The 13,581-nt window shown below is 39.9% G+C and overlaps 1 protein-coding gene across 5 annotated transcripts in view; it reads left to right on the plus strand.

The window, feature by feature from the left end:
• tmcc1a (transmembrane and coiled-coil domain family 1a) overlaps positions 1 to 13,581 on the plus strand; it is a 61,976-nt gene that overhangs the window by 26,014 nt on the left and 22,381 nt on the right. Inside the window, exon 1 of one of the 5 annotated variants that reach the window (XM_041799438.1) lies at positions 13,365 to 13,542. The exons of the other annotated variants lie outside the window; for them this stretch is intronic. Within the exon in view, the coding sequence (XP_041655372.1) occupies positions 13,471 to 13,542 (72 nt within the window). The 5' untranslated portion in view covers positions 13,365 to 13,470. Of the gene's footprint in view, positions 1 to 13,364; positions 13,543 to 13,581 lie in introns of those variants that run through there. 5 annotated transcript variants of the gene reach the window in all.

The following is a 13,581-nucleotide window of genomic DNA, read 5'->3' on the forward strand; positions in this document are numbered from 1 at the left end:
TGGAGGTTACTTGTGTTCTGCTTCTAGCCTTTTCTTACAATAGATGTGCATTTAAAAGCTGGTCCTGAAGCCTTACCCAAACCCTAACTGTGTGCGTCATGGAGGGGACAGTTAGGTGGATACCTGAAGAGATGGGGGCTGGGCCGGGCACAGGCCCAGAGGATGGCCATCAGGAGGAGCAGGACAGGACCAAGGTTGGTGCGGAGAAGTGCTGAACCAGCATATGCCCCAATAGCTGACCTGACCTGACCCCTATGGGTAGCCTTGGTTATGAGCTCAGAGTTAACATCATAGTTACGTCCACGATTTTCTCCATGTTAGTTGTTTTTATCTTAGACATTGCATAGTTGTATATGCCCGGAGCTCTCTCATGTGCTGTCTGTTGACTTCTAGTAACACGTGTCATGTATAGGCAAGCATATTTATAGTAATGCTCATGACATGTTGGTCATATATGTGAGCAAAAGGTGAAACAACAAGTATACTTCAAGCCTACAGATCTCACACCAAAACTCTTGTACTCATTGAACTTAATCACCATCCAGTGATCATGAAGCCCTTAGTGCATCAGTCACGCAAAAATAAACTAGCAAATGCTAACAAACAATTCACCTGTCCTATAGGAAGACTTTTTCATATGAATTATCTATTTTGATATTATTTTAGGTATTTTTGCATGTGTTTGAGAGCACACTGTTTTGGGAAGAAAGACTGTACATCCTACACAAAGATAATGATATTAATCTGTGGTTCACTTGTTCAAATATTTTTATCCTCCATTCTCTTTCACCTCTTTCTTTACCTTTAGAGACAGTCTTTAGCTTTTACCCCTATCTTAATCTCTCTTCCTCTCATCTGTGTCCACCGCTCAGTGTAGCCGGTTGCACATCTCCATGGTAACAGGTTGATGTTCAAAGAGGGACGTAGCAGCTTTACTCAGTTGAATGCTCACAGGTTCATCATCTGTCTCACAGCCACCTCATCAGCCTGTCTGTGGGAAAAATGACCTTTTAGAGCAGAAGTGTACTCTAAAATTAGACCCCTGAGCACCTTGCCGAACACGCCTGCTTCTGTTAAATTGTGTTTGTTCTAAACCTCGAAAGTGTGCTTTCTTTTTTGTCAAGCATCACAAATGGCACAGGAGACGGGTTGGAATGGCAACCTAACGCTTAGATCTCAGCGCTGGAGACTGCTGTTTCCTGTTTTTCTAAAGATGCATATTTAAAACGAGTCCTCAGCATAACGCTCGGAGACAACTGTGATGTGTTCCAGCGTTAGTGAAGAAAAGTTTTTAACAGTTGACACACCTCTGTGGGACTTGTCTTCCACTTCAAAAAGAATGAACAGAACACATGAAACAGATGGGATGTAAATGTTTTGTGTTACCACGCGGCCTTGAATCAGATGCTGATTTTGTGTGCAGGTCGGCATGTGTATGCATTCATTGTTTGTGTGCGCTTGAACCCTCCACCCAACTGTTTGTGCTCCCTTTGAAGCTTAGCTCCAGCCTGTTTAATTAGGCTGTTGAATATTCATTTGTTATTACACATATAGGCCAACGCCTTTATCTGGTTGTGGTTGCTAATAGCATTCACAACACTGGAAACTCCTTATTTCACACACAGACACTAGTAACGGACTTCACAGTTGAGGCGTAACAACTCAAGCAATTTTGTGTGAACTATTAAAGTGGAGACACCAGTGTTAGAGGAAGGTGGAGGATATTTGATGGATAATTGTTGTGTTTTTTCATCCTGCAATGCCCTTCCTCACACACAGTGAGGAACAAGAGAGGAAGATAAAGTCACTAGTTTCAAGCCATTCTTCCCTCTCAGACAGTTTTATAGGCTCCTAATCTGGGTCTGAATGAGGAAGGAGTCTGCGGCAGTTCTGCCTGTTTCTGTGCTGCTATTAATAGATGTCAGAAGCAGTGCTGGTCAAGTTCATTCATTGTACTAGGTATCGAAAATATGTTAACAGGAGCAATTTTTGGTTGGTCAGTAATCGACTGTGAATAAATCCATCATTATATCATTTCCTGTCCCATTAGTTGTTTTTGTGATCAGACAATAAAAACTGATTCATCTTAAGATTGTTCTAATCAACATTACACTTAATCTGGCAATCTCAGCAGCTTATTAAAGGATGAACTTGGTCTGAATATTAGAGAGTTTTTTGTGCATGTCTGTGCAAGAGATCATGTGCATTTCTCTGTACATTCATGTCAGCAGTGAGTCACTATGGGTCATTCTTTGTGTATTTATTTTTGGCCTGCAGCTGGTCCTTCCTCTTTAGGTTTTGTGTGTTTGTGTGTGCGCAAGTAAGAGGAGGCATTAGCATGAGTATGCACGTGTTGAGCTGTTTTCTCAGCCGTTGCACCATCGCCACATATTTGGCCAGTTGCTCACTGATGCTCTGGTCGATCTTGACCCACTTGACTGAGGTCTGAAAAAATGCAGTTCTTGTCAAAATGCACTCCTGTTCACCTTGATGAAAAGTCATGTTTGTTTTTTTTACCAGAAGAGATTGCTTTCAAAGGAAATTTGTCATTCCAAGAGACAGAGAGAGACAGGAGCAGAGCACACAGGCAGACAGACTCTGAGAGGACATGCTCCTCATCTCTGCCACTCCCTGCTCAGTCTATATCATTTGTGTGACTCTGATGAATTATGGATGAGGCTATAGATCGCTGAGCTCAGCTCTGCTCCACTGACCCACTTAGAACACACATGGCCACACATTTCAAATCTGATGGCAATCTCTAGAGAATATCATCATATTTTCTCTCCTCTAATATCCAGAACCATTCCACTCATTCTTATGTGTGTCAGGCAGAAGGTATCATGGGAATCATTTCTTTTTTTCTGTTTCAGTCTCTTCAGAAAAGCTCAGTTTCCCACAAGAAAACGACCTTCAGGCCACTAAGACATTTGATGTTTTTGTTTCTGCAAATAACTGAGTTGGCTGATGATGAGAAATCACTGAAATTCTCTTTCTGGTTAGCAAGCACACTAATTTCATCCAATATCTACGTTTTATTCTGCTTTTCCTTATCTCATCTCATGATATCCTGCCTGACTAAGCTACAGTGGTTACACCCATCCATACCCTTCATATTGCCATGTCGGCTCCTGACATTTCATTCCTTCCTCCCTCTTCTCAGAATCAGCCCATGAGGCACCCGTGTGCCTCTATAGCACATAAGGTTTGCATTATGTTACATAAAGGACTGCATGCCTGTTAAGGTGGGGGTACGAGGGTTGATAATAGAAGAATGTAATAAAACTGAAGGGTTATTGACAGGAAACCTGTCAGGAAATGTTTGTAGTCAAAGACAGACTGGTAGCAGAGTCAGTTGTCCATATTGAATTTCACACAAACACCGTGTTCTCTAACTCCCCCTTGTGGATTGATGTTGAAGTTGGTTATGATGTTAATTTATATCCTCCTTTATTTCTGTATTGATAGTGAAAAAAACATTCATACTTTGTACTTAAAGTAACCTAAAATATGACAGTCATGTCATAATTAAAAGTCATGGGAATTAGGAGGGCTTTTTTGGCTCTTTCAACTAAGCAAAGTCACTCTACTGTTAAATTATCTGTATTTGTAATGTGAGAATGCCATTTATAACAGCTGTAAACCTGATGGATGCTACCTGAATGTTAATCTTCATTGTATTTCCTTACATTCATCATTACACCGCTCATCCCATTTGTGGTCGTGGGGGTCATTATATTTCCTCTTATTATACAATCCACTGCTTCCAGGTGGCCTTCCACAAAGTTTGCTCATACTACCAAAACAGCACCCAGTCCCTGCACCATAAGACTAACCTAATAAGACTCTGGGTTCAGCTTGGGGCTGCGATGTTTGGTATGGGGTTTGGGAGGAGAGGACAAGAAAACTGAGATGGGGCCAAATCAAATAAACTTTCATGGCCAAAAAGTGGGGACTGTTTGTTCTAGATTTTTGATCTTCCTGCTTATGAATAAGCTGGCAGTGTGTTTGGGCTCGCATACTGCCCCATGGTTCTCTGTGTATTGTACATCAATCAGCCAGACCAACTCTGCACATTGGGCTGCTGTCCTTGCTGTTTCAGTGTTGCATAACTGGGATGAGTTGAACACAGAGGCAGCTCCAACAAATACCAACCTCTGATCAACAAATACTGTTTCTCTGCACGTACCCGCTCTGTTTTCCTTCACATACACACACTTCTGGACATACACATTATGTCTCAGTCACCATACCCCTAATGTTGTTTAGCAAACTATTTTGGGCTGTTACAGCTTGATGATAGATCATATTTTTAGACTGAAGTAACAGTGATATAAATGTTCATGAAGGTTCCTTAAATTAACAGAGACTGTCTGCACTGGGCATAACTAAATGAGCCATGGTTAAACCTAAAACCCTTTCTGCAATGTCTGGAGGAAAGGTAAGTATGATATACAGTATGATGTCCAAATATCATACCATGAACACAAACTGCACACACGTATTTTTCAATAATTCTTACCGGTACCAGCCAGGTCATCTTAGAGCAAGAGTTTGATTTTTTTTTTTGTGTATTTGTTAAAGCATTAATCCACAATAACACAGAGATATAGCTGTAGATTGTCGTTACTGAAAGACACGTTTCAGAGGTCTTTTTGTGTGCATCCCTTCACTTATACTTTTCAATAACCTTTACCCTGAGTTACTTGAAGTTTTGTTTTGTCTTCATGGTGTAATGGTAGCCAGGAACACTGACTAACCAGTGACTGGACCTTCCAGACACAGGTGTCTTTATACTACAACCACTTGAGACACATTTACTGCACTGTTGTGAAATTGCTAGCACCATCTGGCTGGACCTCTGTTGAATTAGGTCATGCAGTCACTTTTAAGGGGGTGAATATTTATGCAGTGGCACACTTAGAGACTTGATTGCACTACTGTGAATAGTGTCCTTTTTATAAACATGCAGTCTTTTTGTAAATTGAGCAAAATTTTATTTTATCTTTGTTTTTGTGTTCTATGGTAGGTCATAAAGGGTTAATTTAACACTGACATTTTTATTATTTAATGCCATTACTCTGTAGAAATTTTTCAGTTGGACATTAAAGAGAGTTTTTGTTAAATATTTTTGGTAAAAACGAAAACACAAATCAACCATGATTGATTTATAAAATCAATAAAAGGGTAAGACATACATGGGGGTGAATACTTTTTATAGGCGCTGTGATAGACCAAAAAAGTACAGAGATTTTCCTGTTCATATGTTGAGCAAACTGGTATGTGATCATGTTTCTCAGTGTTTTTTGTAGATAGTTGGCCCTTTCATTGTAAAGCAGCTGAGTTAACTATGTAAAAAAAAAAAAGCATTAAGGCTTTTTTGATTGTCACAGAAATGTGTGGCACTTTGAGACATTCATTATTGTGCTGGTTTCTAGAGTCAGACTGGTTTGCCAATTTTTACAATCATAAACAGTGCTAGCAGATCTAGCTCCTGGTCATTCTTGCATTTTAACGTCCACATGGCACGTGCTGGATGTAGTTACACATCAAGGGTTTGTATGTGAGTACTGCCAAACTGTGTTGCCCTATGACATGCCAACTGTCCATGGCTCTGGCTTGTATTCGCCCAGTAAAACAGACTGAGCAGGCTCGTTTAACAGAGCTACAACCCTGGCTGGTGATGGGTGGCTGCATTACAGCTCATACAACATTTAACCTGCATTGTGGACTTGAATTAGTAAAAAATAACTTTCACTAGCCAGTATTTTTGTTGATGTTTTATTACTGGTTGACTAAATGAACCCACGCCTAATCGTTTTTGAGATCTTATGTAACCTATTAAGCTGTTGATGTGTCCCTTGACTAGCAAGTAAGTAACACAGATTGTGCAATTATTTTTTAATAGCCACCTCACAATTTTCACTCAACAACAAGGGCAGGATTAAACAAGTAGATGGAGTAAATAGAGCATATAGGATGACTTTATCTACCTATCTCAGTGCTCCTGCTTATTTGTCCATACTTAGTCACATTTCAGACAAATCTGCTGTGAAGAAAGCAGGTGATTTTTCTGTTAAAGTGCAGTGAGGCTCTGTGCTGACCTATCTTGTTAGACTGACAGACACACAGAGTTTTCTGACATGCTTGTCCAGACATGGAATGCTTGTGTTGTTATTGTTGTTTGTTTGTTTTCCTTCCTGCCTGACCCTTGGAGTTGCCAGTGTTTAAGCTGGCTCGAAAGATGTTTCACGCTCTCTGACCTCGCCAGCCATAATGGCCCCTGTGTAAAAAGTTGCCAGTGGTTTATGTAACTGCTAATAGGGCCATTGATTATACCCGAGCTCAGACGAGGGAGAGCTGGACAGCCTGGGTTGCACAGAAGGCTTCTTTTTTATGGGGTTGGTATTGTTCAGCAAGGCCTGAGCCCCGAGTCATGGTTGTCTCCTCTCTCAGGCTTGAATTACCCCCAGTCCATGCAGACAAAGCTCTCGCTCTTCTGCCTTTATGTAACCTCTCACTCCCCAAACCACACCACAGCGTAAACCCTCACAGTTTACAATCACATGGTGGAGCCTATGGTGTGGACCAATGGTTTGGTTAATTCTACACGAACACACACCCACACACACTTAGATATGTAGATTTTCACGTTTTTATATTTTGGGGTTTATTCCCTTTATCTCTTTAGCTGTTCCACTTCATTACCATCAGAGCTTCTTCCCCTTCTGGTTTGGATTCTTCCAAAACTTTCTGGCTGTCTAACACCCGCCTGGCCTCAGTTCAGCAACAGGCTCTGTCTTATGAATGACAATGAGGATTATGTATCATGAAAATCTTGTTGCTTCTGTCCTTAGACTGAGAAAACATCAGCACAAGTTTTTTTGTACGGTAGATAATAACTTAGCCCCAGGACTCACTAAGGCCTCCTTTATGACAAATTAAAGCCTAAATTTCTGCCTGTTTTCAAACACTACCATTTTATCATGAAAACTGGTGCAGAAACAGACCAGAACTTCACAAAAGCAACCTTAACGGATTAACATTTTTATGTATGTTGTATAGAAAACAAGACTCTGTCTATATTTTGAGAGAATTTGAAATCTTGAACTCACCCCTAAGCTGCAAATGTTGTTGATTTGCTTTGCACGCTTGGTATTGTCGTCACCTGACAGCTTCATTTTTTCCTGATACTCTTTTCCTTGTGATTGTCATTCATCAATCCTTTTTAACAAAGCTTTTAGAACAAAATTAAATATCAGGTTCTTTGCAGATAACATCACACAGCAGCAGAGAACTCCCTTTGGGGGCAAGAAGTCATTTCTGCATAGAAAAACTGCTAAAGGCCATGTTTTTAGCTGTTTATGACTATGCCAAGAGTCGAAAGTAAGAAAATATTAACATTCTTAATTCTTAAGATACTTTGTTGTGGCTTCCAAAAAGCTCTTTGTTTGGTGCCAGTTTGTCATTATTTAATCCACATTTTAAAAAAGCAAAAGGAAAGGAAACTGACACTTAAACAGGAGCTAGCTACAGTGGCTAACTGTAAAAAGCTGTTTAGGAGAACAGGCTCATTCATGAATGGCTCATCAATTCTTGGTCTCTAAATCCACAAGTTTTTTTCTGTTGATGGTTTATCACAGTTTCAATTAAAGCATGTTTGTGTCAAAATGAGGATTTTTTTTTTAAAAAATATATGTTAAAGGGGCTAAGCTAAACTCTTTAAGACTCTTGTCTCCCTTCATCTGGATGGACAACACTAGAAGGTCTTCAGGACTGGGTAATTTGTCATATTGATCACCTCAATGCTAGGTAAATCAGTTAAACTGTGGTAAAAATCACTTTTGTGTAGGGATCATATCAGTGTCTGTAGAAATGATCTGATGATAACTGACCCACATAGTTCCATTTAGAGCTGTAAAGTCCTAACTTTCATCTGTTCCCATTTATTTCTAATGACTGTGCCCACTTCCAGACCCCCCAAAGACATTTTGGATCATGGCAAAAAACATACACCATAAAAATGAATCCAAAAACAGAAAGAAATGATCATAAATGCCAAACAAACAATAAAAGCTTAAAGAATCATATCCAACACAAAAAAATAGTGAAAGGCAATTCAAAAATGAAGTTCTGTAAAAGTGATTTAAACAAAAACCCAGAATTTTCCACCCTGACCTCCTCAGGTAGGTTGTTTCAAAGTCTAAGAGCTGTGATTGCAAAAGCTTTGTCACCTTTGTTTGTTATTTCACTGGAGAACAACAAGGAGGGACCCATCAACGGTCACGTGACGAAAAAATATCTTTTTATACACATTTTGGGTTGTTTAAAACTAAACACAGTCTTCACACTGACTACTACAGTATCAATGTTTTACCCAGGAAGACACAGTTAAAGAGATGGAAAGATTTCTAATGAATATTAGAAACATATGAAATGTTTGATATTGTCTCTAGCCCTACCTTGACTGTCTCCATGAACTCTTTTAAATGCTGTACTGCTAATCCTGAAAATGATGCTCTTTAAACCACAATAATGGATGCTAAACTGTAAATCAAACAACACTGTTATGTCTTAAGTCCTTCTGCCAGGCGTGTCATTCTGAAAAACCAGATAAGCATTGCTGCTCTAGATTGGCCACATACTTCAACAGTTCAGCGGGTCATGTCCCTTAAAGACATGAGCAAAATGCACGTGATGTATTCATCCAAATAGGTCATTGTTTTGTCAACAAGGTACTTCCCAGTGAATGTGATGGATGTTTTTTTAATTCTCCAACACTGACCTATGAAAGCTTATCTTGATTAAATGTCAGAGACAAACCAATTGCTTATATGAGGAAACGCTTGTATTTCCTCTTATGACTTGTTTTAAACGCGTCTTTGTAAACATCTTTATTCAGTCCTAGTTTGGGTTGAGATGAGTAGAAAAGATTCAGTTTTGAATATGCTTTGATGTGATACACCCTTTGAGTTCTGAATGTCTACATTTACAATTCCTCTAGCTCTTTCCCTACACGTCAAAGCAAGTTTATTTCCTCTTTTTATCATAAATTTCCAAATTCTGCCAAATAAAACCTGATGACAGCCATAGATTTTCTTTCTATTCTCTAATTTTGAACAGCTCCTGTGGCAGGAATATGATTAGCCTTTCCTTGAGGACGACATCTCCATTTTCTAATTAGCTCTTAGGCAACAGTCACTTGTCAAGGCATGAGTGACCCCCCTGTGAATTTGTCATTGCGGAGCCTCTCTGTTATTCAAGGCATGTTATTAAGGAATGCAGTCAGAGTTTGTAAAGATATCCTGAGTCACCCTGAAGATTTCCTGGACAGACAGGAGCTGCTGGGGGCCCCAAAGCCTCCATAGGAGACTTGGACCTTAGGCTGGAATGACGTGCTGAGGCCAGGACAAAGAATGATAGTAATGGTAGTAATGCATTCCTGTCTGAAAGAAGCCTGTTGGTCTGAAGATAGTGTGGGATTCCCCAGTGTGACTAATGATTGACATCTAAGTCATCCGTAAAATAATACCTGATGTTGTTTAGTACTTTTAGCTCTGACATGATGTTTGACTTACTTACTGATGATTCAAGTCCAGGAACCAGTTTCACCAGCTGCTCATATTTTTAAACTTAGTGCTATGTTAGTGGTTTTATTAAGTTGAAATTGCTAAATTGCTAAATAAAAATGTGGTAAACAAACAAATGGGGGCCTCTGGGGATATCGACTAGTAGTAACTATACCACTACTAACTTAATGCTAGATGGAATAAGACAAAAAAACTATTGTGCTAAGTTATGTGTGTAGTTTGCCATCAGTGTTTTTTCCCTCTACTGTAATAATTCAACTGGCAAGACTTTAAATTATATGTTTTACAGCTCCTGTAAGGAACTTTCTCTAAGAGTTTTGGTAACCCCCTGTGGACAAAGTGGTACCTTTGTTGATCCTCATTTTTTTTAATTAGTAAACTTCCCCTTGCTCTATTCTGATAGATGCATTAAATGTATCATTCATCCAACATGCAATTCAGGCTATGGCTAAAGCTTGACTGGATCATTTAATTAGACTACTGTCTTTATCAGAATCAGTTTACTGATGGTTACACTGTAGAGGGAAACAGTGTGGTTCTAGAAGTAAAATTTACATTCATTTTCTCCAGCAGATTTGATAATTAACAATATTGTCAAAAGTATCCAAGCCAGACTTACCATGGGCTATTTCAGTGTGAAACAATGGTATATGCTCCTATACAAGACAAAAGTTCAGAAGATATCAACCTCTTGAAAGAAAGATTGACGACAATACACTGAATAACGATAAGATTCCCAACCTGGGGGGGGGGCGCCAAGGATCTCCCGAGGTTTTGTCTGCAAAATTAGATTTGCAAATATTGACTAAAGCCATGATAAAGCAGTTAATAAGTCATTTACACAAAGGTCTTTAGAAAAGGAAAGCATGCATAGGCCTTTTAGAGGGTTTTATCAGTGTCACAATTAAAATCTAAGTTGATTTTTGGCGGCAGTGTGTCACTTTTTCTTTTCTCTTGGGTCCTGGGGGGGCTCTGCTTTTCGTAGGTACATGTTAGGGGAGCTCCAGGAAAAATGGTTGGGAAACACTGGCATAGTTCCTTCAGTCTTGTAGAAAAATGTGAACAGTCTTTTACCTTTTAATCCATTTTCAAATGCCATTTTTTGTGCTACATTAAATGCTTTAAATTCATGAGTACTCACGTAGCTGGTTAGCTTGCTTCAAGCATTAATAATAAGGATGCTGTAATAAGGATTTTACAAAATGTCTATGGGATATTTGAATGCCGAATTTTTCTTCCAGAACCACAGCTGCTGAAAAAGTGGTCAGGTATTATTTTGCTCTATTACCCCACATACTGAACAAGTTAGGAAGCGCAATCGCTGACTGGTTAAAAGTGGAGTTAGGTGAATTTCATTTGGAGTAACATGTTGACATCGGTGGTTCTCAACTGGTCTAACAACATGACCCACCACCACCTCCTGAACAACAATCTGCAACCCAAATTTCTTCATTTGTCAATCATAAGCAATTTTATTGTACGGAAAATGGGACAGGATGTACTTAGGATGGAGCAAAAGATATAAAGGAACAAAGCAAAGGAGACAAATCCTTAAAAAAAAAAAAAAAGCAGACTTTTGCCACAAGGCTTTTTCCAGGCACACATCTGGGACCCCCTGAAACACCCTCTTCTAGTTCTGCTTGACTCAGCCTATCTTAGCGCTGGAGACACTTGGTGGTTTTACAATTAAAAAAAAGTTGGATAAATAAAGGTACTGGCTAAAATGAGTTTGAAAATATTTGCATATCAGATCTCTGCAAAAATCAAATATCGCACAAATCCTCGTTTAGCCTGTAATATAAGATAATTGACCAGATAAAATAGGCTGGGTCAATGTAAATTAAATTTTCATTTTCCAAATAAAAGCAACTGAATTAAAAAAAAATATCAAACTTAATCTTACAATTTAAGATGCTGTGGTGACATTTATTTTTGATTTAAGATTGCTTTAGATGTTTTCTATCAGCATGTTTGATAAGATAAGATAAACTAACGTATTTTCTTTAACTGACTTTCTTTTGCACTGCTAATGCCAGGATCAGACATTACAACTGACACTACCATGCGTCCATTCGATGGGACACTTGGAACAATCCTACATCCCACACACTTCCACTTTCATCTGAACAAGTCTGAGTTGCTCTTATATAAGCAGCCTTAACCTTCTCCCTCCTGGTCCCCCCCAACTCCTCCTGCTCACTCATTAAAGCCTGTATTCATGCTCTCCTCTCCCCCTCCCTCCTGCCGGCCTCTGCATTGAAGTCTTTAGTAGTTGTTGTCCTGCTGTACCCCCTTGGCTCACTGCGTTGCTTCTCTGCCTAATTGGTTTGTACACTTTAGGAAGTGATGGCTCAAAAGAAACCAAGACTTGCTCTGGAAAACTATGCACTGGAGCTCATAAACTAGTGTGTTTGGGGGCACTTGAATATGAACTTGTAAACCACTGAATTGATATATTGATAGTCAACAAGCGTAAACAAGTTGGAGCGTAAGATTGTATTTTCTATCTTACTTTATAACGTTAACACTGCCTAAGAATTTTTTGTTGCATCTTTGCTGTGAAAATTCCCTAAATAAATACTAGTAGTCCAAAGCAGTGATGAAGCATTTCTTTCATCGGTGGATTTGTAACATAGTGACGCAGTCTGGGGCTGATGTAGTGTGTCCCTACATATGCACACTTTTCAATAGCAGCTTTGTAATCATCATATGACTGGGTAATCTGTGTAATCTGGATGTTTTTATGTGTGCAAATATTTTCTCCACTTGGAGCTAAAAATAAATCTGAACTCCTTTTCATCTTTGTATTTCATGTTATACAACCTGTGCTTAAAAACATACCTCTTTACTTTAGGTCAGGGGGGAGCCATGCTTGGTATTTTTGAGCAGAAACCTTCAGTTTAACAGTGGTTGTGAAAGCACACAGGCAGCCGAAGGTGACTCATGATCACTCTGTAAACTGATTGTCTGTGACAATCAAACTGTGTGATAATTGAAAAGCAGGAGACTAAGGTTTTTCCCCTTTCTTTCTGCCTGAGCTAGCCACTGTTTTGCTGCTGAGCTGGCCTAGAATCTCCAACAGAAGAAAAGCCTTTCCCCCCCACCCTTCACAAAGCTTTCTCACAACCCCTCTCTCCTTTGCTCCCTCTCGCTCCGTCTCCCTCTCAGTGACAGCTCGTGGTGGGCTCTTTTTTTTTTTTTTTTTTTTTTTAAACAGTCTGCTCCCCTCACTCTCCTCACATCCGTCCTCTGGGTCTCTGCCTCTCCTCCCTCTGAGGATTTTATCCCTGCTGGACTCTTTGAACACTTTACTTCTCTGTAAACTTTTCCTTCTTTTAACCGAGTGTCTAACAGGCCCTGCCAGCCTTCATCCGATTAACTGCGTCCGCTCTATCAACCTAAACCTGCTTCTGACGGACCCTTTGCTCCAGAGGAATCTCTGCTTTCCCACTGTTGAAGGCTGTCTGTGGGAGTTCTGCTTGTCCAAGCGTATGTGTGTATTTCATAGGCTGTCTGACGGTTGCTGTGTACGGTGGAGCGTGTGTTAGCACTGAAGCATGCTCATGGGCTTTGAGGAGCTGCTGCTCTATGAACCGACAGCACAACACTCCCTGGACTCTGCAACCATCAACAGTCGAGGTTTATTACTGGAGGGGCTGAGAACTCTATGGATTCTGAATATTCAATCAAGCTTTAAAATCCAGACAATCTGCTTTCAAGTGGAGTCTTTGTCCAATTGAATTTGAGTCAAGTGGATTTTGTTTGTCCTGAGTGATGGGTGCTCTCCTTGGGCCTAGCTTTTTCCCTCTCCCTTGCCAGTGGTCATCACCCTAGGGAAGCAAAACAGATAGACAGACCAAACAGGATCCAAGGTGCACGCATGCGTCTCCCTGCTATGGAGGTCATCCTCAACCTGGTTACTGCTGATACCTCTCCTCTCCCTTCTCCAACTGTGAGTCTCCACCTTTGTTCAGTGTCATTGTTTTTGTTT

Source organism: Cheilinus undulatus, linkage group 11 (assembly GCF_018320785.1).
Source record: "Cheilinus undulatus linkage group 11, ASM1832078v1, whole genome shotgun sequence".
NCBI lineage: Eukaryota > Metazoa > Chordata > Actinopteri > Labriformes > Labridae > Cheilinus > Cheilinus undulatus.